The sequence below is a fragment of the Pagrus pagrus genome (genome assembly GCF_965226575.1).
Source record: "Pagrus pagrus genome assembly, chromosome: 10".
Lineage (NCBI taxonomy): Eukaryota > Metazoa > Chordata > Actinopteri > Spariformes > Sparidae > Pagrus > Pagrus pagrus.
Genome location: NC_140194.1, coordinates 25,683,116 through 25,698,398, shown reverse-complemented (window position 1 = coordinate 25,698,398; position 15,283 = coordinate 25,683,116). Strand labels below are relative to the sequence as shown.

General features: G+C 39.7%; 1 protein-coding gene across 1 annotated transcript in view; it reads left to right on the top strand.

Annotated features, from left to right (window-relative positions):
- The window catches only part of cdh13 (cadherin 13, H-cadherin (heart)), a 398,586-nt gene that overhangs the window by 233,504 nt on the left and 149,799 nt on the right, over positions 1–15,283 (top strand). The window contains exon 7 of the mRNA XM_084364311.1: positions 5,064–5,242. Coding sequence (XP_084220437.1) covers positions 5,064–5,242 — 179 coding nt within the window. The remainder of the gene's footprint in view (positions 1–5,063; positions 5,243–15,283) is intronic.

The window sequence follows — 15,283 nt, the reverse complement described above, 5'->3', positions numbered from 1 at the left end:
GTGTTCATACAGGCACGGAACAGGCTAAACAAGAAGTGTGCAGTAGACCTACAGTACATAAGATATGCATGTATTCTTATCATTTGATAATTGTAAAAAAACATTTAAAGACATGGTACAAAAAAAAACATCCTTTTCACATCTTTAAAATCAGAAAAACAAATTTAGAAAAGTGGTCATGACCACATTAGGACTTTAGCAGTATGTAGATTGACACAACACTGCAACACTTTGTGTTAAAGCCGAAAGGTAGAAAGTCAGGAAAATAAAAGTCCAAAGGATTTGAAGAATACCACCGCAAAATCCACATGAAAGTCATTTTCAGGTGCGAACATGAAGTGCTCTGATCCAAAGAAAATCTGATCTTAGAATCAATCTCTTTGAAATGACACGTTTAACAAAAGACAGAGAGGCAAAAAGACAGGCCAGCATCCAAGCACCGAAGAGTAGTGTAGTGGTAATGATAGGCAGGTAAACAGTGTAGACAGGAAGAGTACAATGAAGCACTCTGTCAGATAGATAGCAGCCTCGCTACTAGAAGCTGTACAATGTAATATAAGAATATAACTGCACCACTTTCAAAACTGTCACCTTTATACAAAATAGACATCTATTTGCAACCTAATAGGAGACATATTTTAGAAGTTAGTGGGAATAAATGGCTGTACCAAGGATGAAAACCACAGAAGCACATTGTACTTCTGTACCGGTCTTATAGTAGTTAGGATCCATTGTTGTTTCAGTCTATGCAGACATTATTTAGTCCTCTTATATAGACATCTTTCCCAATCAGTTTTTTTCCCATATGTATGTGTATATATATTTGAAAGATTTCTGAAAATATTCAATAAGATTGAAGTGAAGACAGGCCTTAAACCAGTGGTTTACAGCCTGATTTTATTTTATTCTTTTTGCCTGTGACCCTTTAAACCAACGCAAAGTCAACCCATGAACCCTCATGTACAGTCGTGTATGTCTACAAGCTGTTGCTCTTCAGTCAAACTGTTTTTCACCTCTCAGATTGGCCTTTTCCACAGTAGACACTTTGATTTATCATAGCAAGAAAAGGACAAGTGTCCCAGTCAGCCATTGCAGTGTGACAGTGAACAGACATACATGATACCAGGACCCTGAAACTGAAGCAGCTAAATGCAATTCAGCTGTAATGTCTTATATACAGAGCTATAAAGCTACTGAGGAAACAATCAAAGTTATATGAAATATGTTTCATCAAGACTGATCACTGAGCAACTGGTGCACAGAAATGCATTACATGACATTACCCTTCTTCAACAGAGCTTCATTTCTTTCTTTCTTTTTTCACTTAAAAAATGCATTAATGTTACATCCACTGGTAGTATAAATGGATATACAAGCAATGAGGCAAAGAGGTATCTTTAAGCAAAATTTTAAAAAAATGTTTCAGAGATTATTTTCTACCAAAAATATAATCTAACCCTAATTTTCATTTCAATGGCCTGTTTCTTTTCATTCCAGAGATAGCTATAAAAAAAGAGACATAACATAAATATATACATACAAAAAGGAAGGAAGGTAAAAGGAAAACCAATTAATGATAAAATGATAAGGCTTTTAGTTAATGTCTTAAACTGTTTTATGCATTGTATTGTTATGTTTTTACTGTTGTATTTTATTTTATTGTGAAGCACTTTGTGATTTTTATCTGTGAAAAGTGCTATATAAATAAACGTTACTTACTTACTAACTTAAATACAAATTCTCGTAGCAGGCTGTATTCTGATTTCACTCTAACATTTTCATGTAAGCTCATCCCTGCTGCCACCCCTTCACTGCATCCTGCCTCTCATGAATATGTGCTTCTAATTCATCGTCATGTATCTCTGGTGTTTGAGAAGATGATTCATCTTTGAACTTGCTGTGATCTCATTCGCACCTGAGAATAGAGCAGGTCAGGACTCAGTCTTTTTCACTCACTTGAGTCTGATTAATATAAATCACATTTCAGGTTTTGAAATATCCATTGTACATGTTGAATAATTTAAAATGAATTACTCACACTGTGCAGATGCACTGTGACACTTAAACAGTGTGTATGTGCGCAAACACGCCCCACACAGTAGCCTGGAACACATTTACCCTTTTTTCGATGTAGTCTATGTTCTCTGGGCTTTTTTGCACTGTGTCAGTTCCCTGGTGGCACCCACGGTTCTGCCGGCCCCCACTGATTTCCCTTGGTGTTTGAGAAAGATACAGGGAACTAGCTGTGGGCAACAGCACCGTGTCCCACCAGCCTGTTTGATGAAATCAATCCACTGTGTGTGTGTGTGTGTGTGTGTGTGTGTGTGTGTGTGTGTGTGTGTGTGTGTGTGTGTGTGTGTGTGTGTGTGTGTGTGTGTGTGTGTGTGTGCTTTCTTTTTCCATGTCAATCTGTGTTTTTTCTTGTCATGTGTGAATTGGTGCTGTTTTACCTCATTTTACCTATTTTATTGATTAAGCACCTCACACATGTGCAGCTCTTTATACAGTAACTTAATAGAAACACTACACACAGTGTTTACAGACCCTTTCTTCCATCTTTATTATATCACTTTCCTCTTCATCCAGTCAGAGCTGGTGTCATCCAGCAGCACAACAGATGGGTCCAAGTGATAGCGAGGTAATGGCAGTCCTGCGCATTCGCATCCATCCCACCATACAACCATCCAATGCAGTTAAGATTGATTGAGCCCTGGTTCCTGCCAGAGGATCAAGCTGATAAAAGAGGGCAATGAGTCTTCAGCGAGGCCACCCACATGAGATCATGTTATGATTAAACACAACAGACATCAGCTGTTGGAGTTATACCCAGATCCATTGTCCCATTATAGAATGCTAGATGTTTATCATGTAAGTTGATTGCTGCTGATGCTGCATTGTATTCTGGACTGACGAATGCTTATTGGTTACATGATACTCAATTGCGAGTGGAATTATGGTATCTGATGGAGACAGTGAGGATTGAGAGGGTCATCTCGACTCTGATATCCCATAAAACATGTAATGCGTGATTGTGTTACGTTCAAGGGACCTCGCTTTGCCAGCGGAATGAGAACATAATTCACTGAGATCTGTTCAAGATAACCAATTTAGTCATCGTTTTTAGCACCCTAATTTGCTGCCAGTTAGTGTGTCTGTGTGCAAAACTGTGTGTCTGTTGGTGTGCATGCTCACTGAGTCATCTCTAACATTGTGGCTTTCGAGGTGTGAAGTGGAACAGAGTATAGGTAATGAAGGAGATGGCACTGTGTAATTATTCTGCAGAGGAAGGATTACTGGTTTACTTAACCATTAATGGTTCACCTTGAAGTGCAAATGCCAAGGGGATAAAACCCACACCTCTCTGCCCCTCATTACCTTCCGCTGGACTAAAGACGTTTGCTCCTAAGCCACTGTTATTTAATGTAGACTTTGCATATTTTCCAGAAGCCTCTTTTGTATCTCATTTGAATAGTTTGGCTAATGTCCTGTGGCAAAGTACCGTCTGGTATTAAGGAGAAGCATGAAAACAGATCAATGTTTATGAGCCATGCTATGCAGCGCTGCTATTTGATGCTTAGGAGGATGTTTTGTTAAGTATGTGGGTCACAGAAGAATCACAAGAGGTTTCTTGCCAGAAAACACTGAAAACTTTAGTGGGTTTAATCATTTCAGAGAAGAATCAGCTTCATGTAGGCAGGATTCAATAAAGAAAAGCTTTTGCCTGCTCTTATTTTGTTAAAAAACTGAAAGTAGAGTCCCAATCATCCACATTGATTTGCTGTGCTATTTTGGAATTACGCTGCATTATTGCCACCAAAATCTGCTGATTATAGCTCTGTAGTGTTGGTAGGAGAGAATGACACCCCACAATTTAAAGTAAATCACTGCACATTCACACAGACAAACACATAGACTCTCAAACACACAGCTGTGCACAGCTATTCTTGTTCGGACTTAACACTGACTTCCATTCATATTTACATCCTAACCCAAACTCCGACCCTAACCCTTACCCTATGGTAAAAAATACATGTGTATACACACATACACAAAGTCATCCATCCTAAGAAGTATCAATCTGTGTCCCAAACATACCGTCTCATTAAAACACAGTCACGCATCTCTCTAAGAATGAGTGGAACTTAGTACTTAAACAAATTAAAGAGGTATTCAGCTGATGGTAATTTAAGTGGATGTATCCAACTGCAGCTTTAACATGAAGCCTTGGGTGGAGAATAATGTTCAGACATCTCTGCCTGAAATGGAGAGATATGAAATACAACTCAGAAGAACCACAACCTAAACCAGTGTCTCTCTCTCTCTCTCTCTCTCTCTCCTTCTCCCTCTCTCTCTCTATATATATACATATATATAACGTGTGTGTGCGGGTTGAATTGTGTGTCCCACTAAATCTGTGTAAGTGTATCTCATTGCTGACAAGAGACAGAGATTGAGGGTTGAGGGTGTGTCAAGGATTGCCTCCCATTTCAGCTCAGCTGCAGTGGCAGGATTTCCATTTTTGTTCCCATTACCAAATAAACTGCACCATGCTGTTAAAGCTGACATGAGGGAGGAAACACATTAATGGGAAAGGCTAACTTTTTTAAGTGGCTGTCTGGGTAGCTGTAGCTCGAAATTGCACTTTTCATACACCTGCTGCCATCGCTCTAATTTTAGAAATCCAAACATGAAACATATTTTCATACAAAAGAAATATCATGAAGACACTAAGCTAGTCTCACTTTTGCTGGCTAAACTGTGTTAGCATGAACATCATTAGTTTCGATTTCCTGAGTTTTATTTCAGAAGCATTTCCTCCTCATTGTTTTGTTTATACAATAAAAAAATGCATTTATGAAGACATTGAATTTAATCTATTTTGCTCTCCACTCCATCTCCAGAGTAAGAAAAACAGCTCCTGCAGTTTCTTCTAAAATTCTGTTTTATTTGTGCACAAGTATTTTATTCATGACACCAGCACTTTGCTCCCTTTCCCACATGTTGTACATGACAAATATGTTCAAGTCGAGACTCACCCCCCGTCTCTTCACTGTCCTCTCCAGGAACCACAGTGATGACGATGATGGCGTTCGACGCGGACGACCCTGCCACAGACAACGCTGCACTGCGCTACAACATTGTCAGGCAGTCGCCAGACAATCCCTCATCAAACATGTTCTACATTGATGCAGAAAGAGGCGACATCGTCACCGCCATCTCCCCTGTGTTACTTGACAGAGAGGTGGGTTGACTTGGAAAACGTGTGTGTGTGTGTGTGTGTGTGTGTGTCCAAGTGGAGTGTGAGTTGTTGCTGGATAGGCGCTTGTCCACTTACATGTCACTAATGCTGCCAGTGAGCAGGGTTAAGAAAGCATGTATGTGTGTGTCATATGCAGTCTATATGTGTGTGTCTTTGTGAGAGTGAGTGCCGGTGCGTTCCAGTGGGCAGGCGCAGAAGCCACAGGAAGGTCTCTCCATTTCTCCGTCTAACCGGAGCGAGACAACGGGATGATTGCTTTTTCAGTAGGGTGACGAATGCCAGAACATCGATTGGGTTCGCTGGTGGAAGAGGAATATTAGCTGTTGTCAGACACTTAGCGCATAGTTTAATTGAGGTGATACACACTCATCCGCCCACTCTGGTGGTGTCCAACAAGCCCGGCTGAAAACCTTCCATCCGGAACTGCTGGAACCACAGCGGCCCTGATGAGCCGCTCCCCGAGCTACAGTAAACTGTTTAATGGAGGCGTAATTGATTAAAAGTACTGTGGAATGAGATGTAATCAATGCGGTGAGCTCAGTTGCTGCTGGGTTTTGTGAAGGGATTGAGAGATTGAATGATTCAAATGATGGTCCGTGTGATAGAAAGGAATGTACAGAGGTGGCAAAAGTACAAACATTCTTTACTCAAGTAGAGGTGCAGATACTTGTGTATAAAAAGACTTTTATACTCACCATATAAAAGTAAAAAGTATAACACTGAAGGACATTTCTACCGGCTATTTCTGTGCATTGCTCACTGAACCTCAGGACATAATAAAACTCAAAGACCATCTGTCGTCAATGCCCAAGAAAGATAGCTGATAGCTGTTGAGTCTCATTCCCAAGAGGTAAAATGCTGACATTTTGGGGTGGTAAAGCACCCTGTGCACAGCAAAAAATTTAGAAAATGAACATAAGAAAATACAGTGCATGGTCTACGCGAAACGATAAGAGACAGAAACACACTTTTTCTCCCCATTTGAGTCTCCCTCTCTGTCTGTTTTTTGTCTTGCACTGACTGGTTGAAATCAGTCTTGTGATATTGGAAAGGGGGCGTATACAAATAATCAATAATTCCCTGCAAATGCATTACAACTCAAGTAACAAGCCTGCTTTGAAAATGTAAGGAGTAGAAAGTACAGATATTCGTGTTAAAATGTAGGGAGTAAAAGTAGTTGGAAAAATATATACTCTACTACTAACTAAGTACTAAGTAAGGTACCTATACCTGAAAAAGCTACTTTAGTGTTTGTACTCGTACTTGTACTTTTACAAGTGAAAGAGGTTTGTTGAGTTGAAGAGGTGGGAAGTAACACAGTACTAAACATACTGTTTCACCTCCAAGATATGTCAAAAGGTAACACTCAATGTAGAGAAAAAAGAAAAAGCAGCAGTACTCCTCCACCCTCCTGCAGCCAAGATTTATTACAACCACTAACTGGCTGGGGTAAGAATGTGCAGTTGAATGCCTTTGAAGAAGGCACATAGCCAAATTATCAGCCTGTTTGTAGCCTCAATAAATCTCTGAGAAAAAATAAAAACATATTCTTGCCATCACTTTATTCTTCATTGGCAGTATACTCTTAAACTTATTAGTAAGTCCGTTAAAGTCACAATGACCTGAGACCCCAGTCAACCCCAGAATCCCATTGGTGCCATGTTTGGTTATTTCACTTTCAGCACTGATTTAATGAGCACCTTAGGTGGTGGCTACACATGGTTTATCCTGACAAATTATTTTTAGTTCATATTCATTGGAGGGTGTTTGGACAGGGCTGATTGCACAACTGTTCCTGTGCAAAAGATTACATGCAGTGAAGGAAATGTCTTTCTCTCAAATAGCATCAAAGCCAAAGAAATGAAATCCAAAACAGTGATTTTTTTTTTCTTTTTTCCACTACACAGCCAACAGCTATGACGAATCCCTGTGTGTGATACCGGCCCTCTGTGGTGTTAATATAGCTGCAGATGTGGCCACCCAGAAGCTGTATAAGCCCGGAGCAGCGTGTATGATTGTCTTTATGTTGTATCTACAAGTATCTATCCCCTACACAGATTTAATTTATTAGTGTGCTGGATTTTTCAAAAATATCCCCAGGGGTTTTTAGAGATAGTCCAGCCACAGTGCAGCATCTGTGTGAAATAAGAAGAAGGAAAAAAAGGAATAGAAGTTCGACTTCTTCAAAAGCACAGTCAGTCAGCAGAGCCAGATGGAAGTGCAGAAGGCATACGTTTTAAACTGTCCTCCTCTAGGTCTGCAGAGATTTAAACCCAGACACTTCAGCACATTCTCGTAAATATGGCTCCAGCATGACACCCATTTTTTCCATCTGCCATCCAGACTATAGTTTTTGAGGACAGCATGTCCAACATATGTGTGTATTTGTGAGAGAGAAAGAGAGAGAGAGGTTTACACACTTAAAAGGAAGAAAAAGCGAGAGATGGCCAAACTTTACCCCTCCGAATTCCTCAGACATAATTCAGGTGGAGCTCTAAGTGTATCTGGATAGACACCTCACCTACCCCAGGGAGGCTGAAAGCAATCCGGAGAAAATTGGACAATCAATTTTGTCACATTGAAATCAGTTTGATTTTTCCACTAGTGCTCTCTCTGCGGCGTAAAATTCTGTCTTGATATGCACATTTATTCCGCTGCTCTGTGTTTTTCTCCTCACTTTGCTCCCGACACGTCTCCCCTCACTGTCTTATATTATTCTGACACACGAAGCTGTTGGATCAATGGCAGGCTGTAATTTTTGACGGCTGGTATTGCTCGGGGTATGGGGCCATTCTCTTAAGTCTGCAAAGACGGAGAGGTGTTCAAATCTTTACTGGATACAGATTGAAATCTCTCTTAATCATCAGAACGCTGCTAGAAGGAATCAAACAGCTTCGCAAAATTGTCCATCTTAAACACATTTCTACTATAGAGCAGAGGCTGTTCTGTGTAGTTGCTGCATGCAAACACTTACTCGTACGGCACGCCCTGGAATTTAAATCTGATTAGGTCTAACAGGGAATAAATTTGACTGGTAATGAGAAAGAAAAGGGTTGAAGTCTCTCACCAGTGTTAATAAGCCTGTTCTACCCTCTTTGGCCTATGTGAAGGCAAGCGTATGGCAGCTTGACAGAGGCAGCCTGTGAGGTGTTATGTTATCTTTCTGAAAGATAGAACGGAATTATGTTTTGTTCCTGTGTGTGATTAAGTATGTGTATCCGTGAGTGTGTGTTGGTGATATAACTTGTCTAAGCTTGAATTAATAAATCAGCTTTTCAGAGAGAATATGATCCCAGCTGTTAGTCAGGGAGGAACTTCCATCACAGAGGCTGAAGACATCGTCTCGCTGATCCTGCATAATACGGAAAAACTAAATCCCAGTATATAAGCTGGTTGATTTATCAGTCAAACCCCGTTCCCTCAGTCAACTTTGCTTTCATGCGCCACCTCCCATTGTCACGGCCCGACTGCGGTACATGCGTCTCAGAGGATTGTGAACTGTGAGGAGCAGAGATGTGAATTGGAAAAGAAGTGAGGAGAGCTGGAAGGGGAAAGTAAATTTCCCCTTTGTCTACAAATTAACAAGGCTCCTCTGAATGTGCACAGGTCTACTCATGTGATGTGATTCATTTGCAGTTATATATACTATATACAATAGCATGTAACAAGCAAAAACCTTTAAATGAACCAACCCCATTGCCAGACAAAAGGTGACAAAGTACCACATATAAGTTAAAACTTTCTTTCTGTTGAAACTTTAGTTGCTTTAGGTTCAATTTAAATATTTTTTCTGTTGCAATGCTGTGATTGTTCTCTAGTTAGATTTAGGCAAAAAAGGTACTGGTCTTTGGTCTAGATAATGCTTGTTCTTTCTTATATATATTGGGCACAACTCGGGGGCCCCAGAAAAGAAGAGATAAAAATAATGACCAAGAAAAAATATAATCATGATAAAAAAAACAGAAGCGATGAGGAGAAAATATGAATGTATTGTAATGTTATAATAATAAATGATACTGAATTCAAAGGTTAAGTTTAGGGAAAGTAGCTAAGAGCAGGTTAAAGTGATAGAAATAAGGCTTAATTAAGGCAATGGTAATTTAAAGGTGAGACAATTTAAAGCAACTGGGGGTTAAAGTACAAAAAAGTATTGAGTTTAGGCAAAATAGCGTAGTGATTACCCGACATGGATTTGTTTGTCTCCCTCTTCTCCCTTTTATCTGTCTTTTAACGAAATTGAGTCTGCTGAACCAAATTGCTCCTTGGGGATAAATAAAGTTGTCTGAATCTGAATCTGAAAATTAGGTTAAATAAGGTTAAGGTTAGCGAAAAAGATCAGGGACAGGTTAGAAATACAAAAAAAGGGTGAGGGTCATGTTTTGGCTTAAAGTACCTCTTTTGGTAACTACAAGAATGGCTTGAGATGTCCTGAGGCCTCATTAAAGATGCTTGGTTTTGTCGCCATAAACATGGCTGGAAATTGTCCCAAGGTCTCCTTAAAAATATCCAGTGCTGTCAGGCTTACAAATGTTGAAATGCAGACTTGAACTGTAGTCACTGGCTTAACTACCTTGTCGCCTCTAAATCCATCGCTATCGGCTCCACCTCTTGACATGAAAGTCAGGTAATAAACATGTAATGTTATCATCATTTGACACGTTTTGTAAACATGTCAATATAGTACGTGACCTATGACACGTACAAATTTGAACAAATCAGCTTTTTGCCGAAACATTGACTACTTCATTCAGGTGACTAAGGTGAATGAACACATTTATGATCTGTGGTCTTTTTATTCAGATACATTTTGATTTATACTGTCATTTTGAGAAATGATGAATACCAATTCAAGAGCACACACTCACACGCTCAGAAAGTTTACCTCAATGTAGAGACGAGGAAGGGGGTTTTCTGAGAGGTAATAACGCACACCAAACGTGAAAAATGAAACATCAGTGCAGAGGTTATTGGCTTGAACTTCATACAGAATATTTGAAGTCAGTGACAGAGTGTTCACATTTCCGAGACACGTACTCAGACATATGGCGGTGCCACACACACACAAATGCACACACACCAATCATTGTGATCTATTTTAGTGCATGGAGTGTCTGTGTGCTGGCAGGCTGTAACCAGAGAGGACAGACTGCTAATGGCAGTGTGACTTTCTGACTCTCTAATGCTCTCTGGCCAATCTGGGAGCTGTCACTGCTAAGGATAGCCAATCGATGGAGTCGGCTGACCCCTCCATCCCCTTCCATGTTCTACAAAGGTGAATTACATGGAGATAAAATGGATGTCTGTGTGCGTATATGTGTGTGTATGTGTGGAATTGTGATGTTTATATTTGGGTTGATAGAGCTGGATGTTTCTTTTATTATCCAGGTTTGTTTGTTTACCCCCTCCATCTTTGGAGATGTGTTGCGAGCTCTTGTTGAATCAATTTTTTTCTCTCTTGGACAGAAAGCACCTCTTAAAAACCAATACAGTAGAACCATATGTCCTGTTTTTTTTCTTTTTGTTGTTTTTGTTTTGTTTTGTTGGGTTTTTTTTTATGCGATGGTGACTTTCAGATAGAAAAGCCATGCTTAGCAATCACTATTGAAAATAGAATTGCACCTGAGAACAACAGTCCCACAAAAGCACCAGTCTTTACTCGGAGTCAGGTTTCAAGTCCAAGTTTCTTGGAAATCTTTTGAGTAGTTTTTTTTTTTTTTTTGTAATCCAGCTCACAAACCAACCAACAAACAAACAGACACAAGTGGCAATATAACCTCTTTGGTGGAGCTAATAATTTCTGTTTGCAGGATGGGTCATAATGTTGGCACACACAACATCTGTCAGCAAATGATTTTTGGCCTTGTGTTTATGAAGCACTTACTTTCCTCCTGCCTGCACTGTAAAGGTGTTAAAATGACCAGTTATGCTCAACTTGTACAAATCCAGAGTAACAGACTGACGGATGAATGTCCACAATTATCCCTGATCTGCAGTACAGTATGTAATGGCATCTGTAAGTAAAGTGACCCAATGATTGTCTGGCTCGACCTTGGCAGTGTGCTTCCTAACAGTGATGGCTGATAAGAAAGCTTATCCTGTCTAATGGCTCAGTTGGCTCGGTGGCCAGAGTGGCTACATGCCTGTGCGCTGTGATGAATGACAACTGAGGACTCGGGCAGTTTCCACTCTTCAGGCAAACTGCATTCATTTTCTCTGCTTTCAGTGTTGTGATTCTTCGCTCTTTTAATGCTCTTTTTCTCCATCCTCATCTCTCCTCTTCATTTTGCCATTTTCTTGCTTATTTTCATTTGCTGTTATTTTCTCTCTCTTTCACCCTGCTCACTGTCTATCTGTTCTTTGTTTCTGTCTGCCTCGCCTCCCCTTCGCTGTCAACACTTCACTGTGGACATCCAATTACTCGCAGGTCATAGCATAGTGATTCCATTCAGAGCAGCGCCATTCAGCGTGGGGCCCTCAAACAGCCATTCAAATTACATCCTCGGCTGCCTTCGGAGTTGGCGCTCTGCAAAATGTTGTTTTCAAACATTTCTGAGGCCACCACCTAATCTGATCCCCCAAACATAATTGAATGTCAGTCGTCACATAAAGATGCTTTCCTCTCTTCAATTAGCGCCTCGTTTCCGCATGTCACGGCAACGAGACAAAGCAGACAGAGAAATATTTACTCCTCCCAGGTAGAGGCAGGGGAGAGTTATTATATTATGTCATTTATATGCAAATAATACAGCACAGGGAACACATTGATAAGATTTCATTACAGCAGATCTGATGCGCACTTCACTTTATAAACTCCCTTTCATTCCCCTATTACGATCTGAAGATTGGAATGGTGCGAGTAGATGAGAGATGCAGAGAGGACAGAGGTATAAGGCCCTCAGGAGGCCCAGGCCTGGAGTCGGTGTGAGCAGGAGCACTAGAGCCTGTGAGATGGCCGACGAGAAGGACGAATGATCAGAGAGTGAGTGAAGTGGCGGTTCGATATCTGCTACGAGGTGCAGCCTCCAGTCGGCAACTTAATAGAGGAGTGAAACTGTGTGGCAGAATGGAGAACAATTTTTAGCATCAGTGTAGTGATTTTATGCGCAGCAGCAACAAAGTAGCCAAAGTGCTTTATATTCACTGCCGCCGCGCAAGATGTTTTTTGGAACCATATCTGCAGCCATGAGCTTCGGAGTTGTGTGAAAGTAATTTAAAGATACAGAAGTGCAATCTGCAAGAACTAAGGGAATAAGAACCTGTACAGTGTAGAAATGAACTTCAGCTAGTGTAGAATACAAGTAGTGTGAAATATATTCATAGATCTTTTTACCTCACAAACATAGCCAATATAGAATAGTTTTTCTGTACCCCGTTATGCCTTGAATGACGTGTGATGCTGTGAAGTTTTGATTCGTATGTGCAGGTAGAGAAGGGAGGAGAGTGTTAGCTGGTTTTCGCGCCATAAATGTATCGTGTCGATTGCTTTCAGTGTCCACAATATGTGAAATATTTCTCACTGCTGATCAAACTTATTCTAACTGGGACTGGAGATCATTATGTGAAATCACAGCACATTAGTAATGTAGATTATATAGCATGTTTACATATACATTGTTTGACTCGCTCAGGTCTTCACCATTAACGTATTATATGGATGTATGTTTAGCTTGTTAAATATCCTCCAGACTGTTAGAGTTTATCAAATAAGGACCCAGAGGCACAGCACAGAGGCAGGCAGGATAAATAACAACAAAATGAGCTTTAATAACAAAGCCCAAAGTCCAAAATGCAAGCAAATAAAAGGGCAGGTGACAAAAACACTGGCAACTGAAAGGCAGGCAAAGGAGAATCCAAGAAAGATCGAGTGATACAAAAAGTTAGAACAAACCAGAAAAGAAAACACAGACAAACCAACAATGGGTGGAGGACAAACTGACTTAAATACAAAGGGACTAATTAGTGTGAATGCTGACACAGCATTCACACTATTGTTCGTTTTTCGGCTTTCTCCTCCTACAAATTTTGAGCAACAGAAACCATTAAACTATCACAATGTTCAGCTCGTTAAGGACATTACTGCTTGTATTTTTCTTTTTTCTATCTTTTATACTTTTGGAAATATTCAGCTTCTGCCAAATTTTTCCCATTCATCCTTATGGGGATTTTTTCAAATTTCATTCTGCTACTACTTCAGCATATGTTCAGCTATAGAAACAGTTCAACTATCAAAATGTTCAGCTTTTTAAGCTCTTTCAGCCTATTACTTTTCAGCTTTTTAACTTTTCAACTTTTTCAAATATTCAGCTTTTTCAGAAAAAAAATTAATATGGAAGCAAATGGGAAAATCTTCAAATCCTCTTCAAAACTCATCCACTTTCAACCTCTTCTTCTCCCTCATACTTTGAGCTAGAGACACCATTCCAACTTTAAACTATTTAACAAGACCTTGAACTATTGAACTTGTATTTCAAAATTTTAAAATCTTTTACGGTTTTGAAATTATCACAGTTTTAGTTTGAAGGATTTTCAGCTCGTCTTCTGGGTTTATAATGGGTGTGTATTGCGTGAGCTAGAGTGGGTGACATCATCGCTAGAGTGGAGAGCAGCTGCAAAAACTTTAGAAAAACTCTCTTCAGCTTGATTTGGGTCCCACAGCTTTTACGTCACATAGACAATATATACATAGAAATGTAGGAAATTTTGTTGGCTTTCAGATGATGGTCTTATTTCAGATGTACTTAAACTTTTGGCTGTAGAAGCCCTTGAGCGACAAGCACTCCAGCAACTGCCCCATGAGCCGCAGTGTTAACTTTGAGCCTAAATTTCTGGAGTGCAGCAGACGGTACCGGTTTTGTCTCTCGCTCTGGCTCCCTCATTTTTCACTCTACAAAAATAAAAAACACATCACATGGTTCAGCAATGTCTCCTGTTACTCACTGTATACATATTTTGGCCATAAGCATTACACTTTTTTCTAAACCTGCAGGTGTTTGGGAGGTGTTTTCCAATTCATTCTTATGGGGACATTTTCAACTTTGGTTCTGCTACTGCTCCAGCATATGTGCTGCTACAGAAACTGTTAAGCTGTACAACTGTTCAGCTTTTCAACCTTTTCAGCTTTTCCAAATATTCAGCTTTCTGTCTTTTCAGCTTTTTCAAATATTCAGCTTCATGTTCAGCTATAGAAACTGTTCAACTATCAAAATATTCAGCTTTTTTAGCCGATTCAGCCTATTGCTATTCAGCTTTTGAAAAATTCAGCTTTTCCTGCAAAATCTTGACAATTCATTCTTATAGTTTTGTGCATTTCAGGCAAGTGTTTTCCAGCACATTCAGCAGATTTCCAAAATCACTTCAGCCGTCAGCATTCACACTGTATTTTCGCAGGAAATGCAATTTTTCTAGCTGACAAATAATATCCAGGTGTACATAGAAAAAGGGTGGAAAAAAAGACAAAGACAGGAAGTGGAAAGTAAAACAGGAAATCACAAAACTGAAACTGAGGACCATGACACAGACATGATGAAGACATGTAAAGGAACTTCTCTCTGATATAGTTTTTCTAAAAAAAACAAAAAAACCCCAAACTGTTTGACACAATATGTCTATGTAACTCTTGTGTTCTAGATGTTTCAGTTTTCCACATTATACTTGTGTTAACTAAGATTTTACTCCAATTTGTTTGAAATGTTACAAAATCATGCTCGAAAGTAGTGTTTAACTCACATTTAAACTATAAGCACAGAGAAGTCTATCCTCTTGATCAGATAGATATGAAAACAGTTTTCTGATTTTAAACTCTGCACGTACACATCATTCAGCACAGTGAAGACCAAACAGCAAACAGCAAACATCAAGTAGCAATAAGCACAACACAGTTTTGTGTAGAGGGGAACTTGAAGTTTATATCAGTTGTTAAAAAGTTTTGACATGTGGACAATCGGTGATATACAGGGGGGATGTCATCCCCCTCTCCATCCCTAATAGCAGAGAGAGTGCAGGGACAAAGAGGTTTTATAGTTG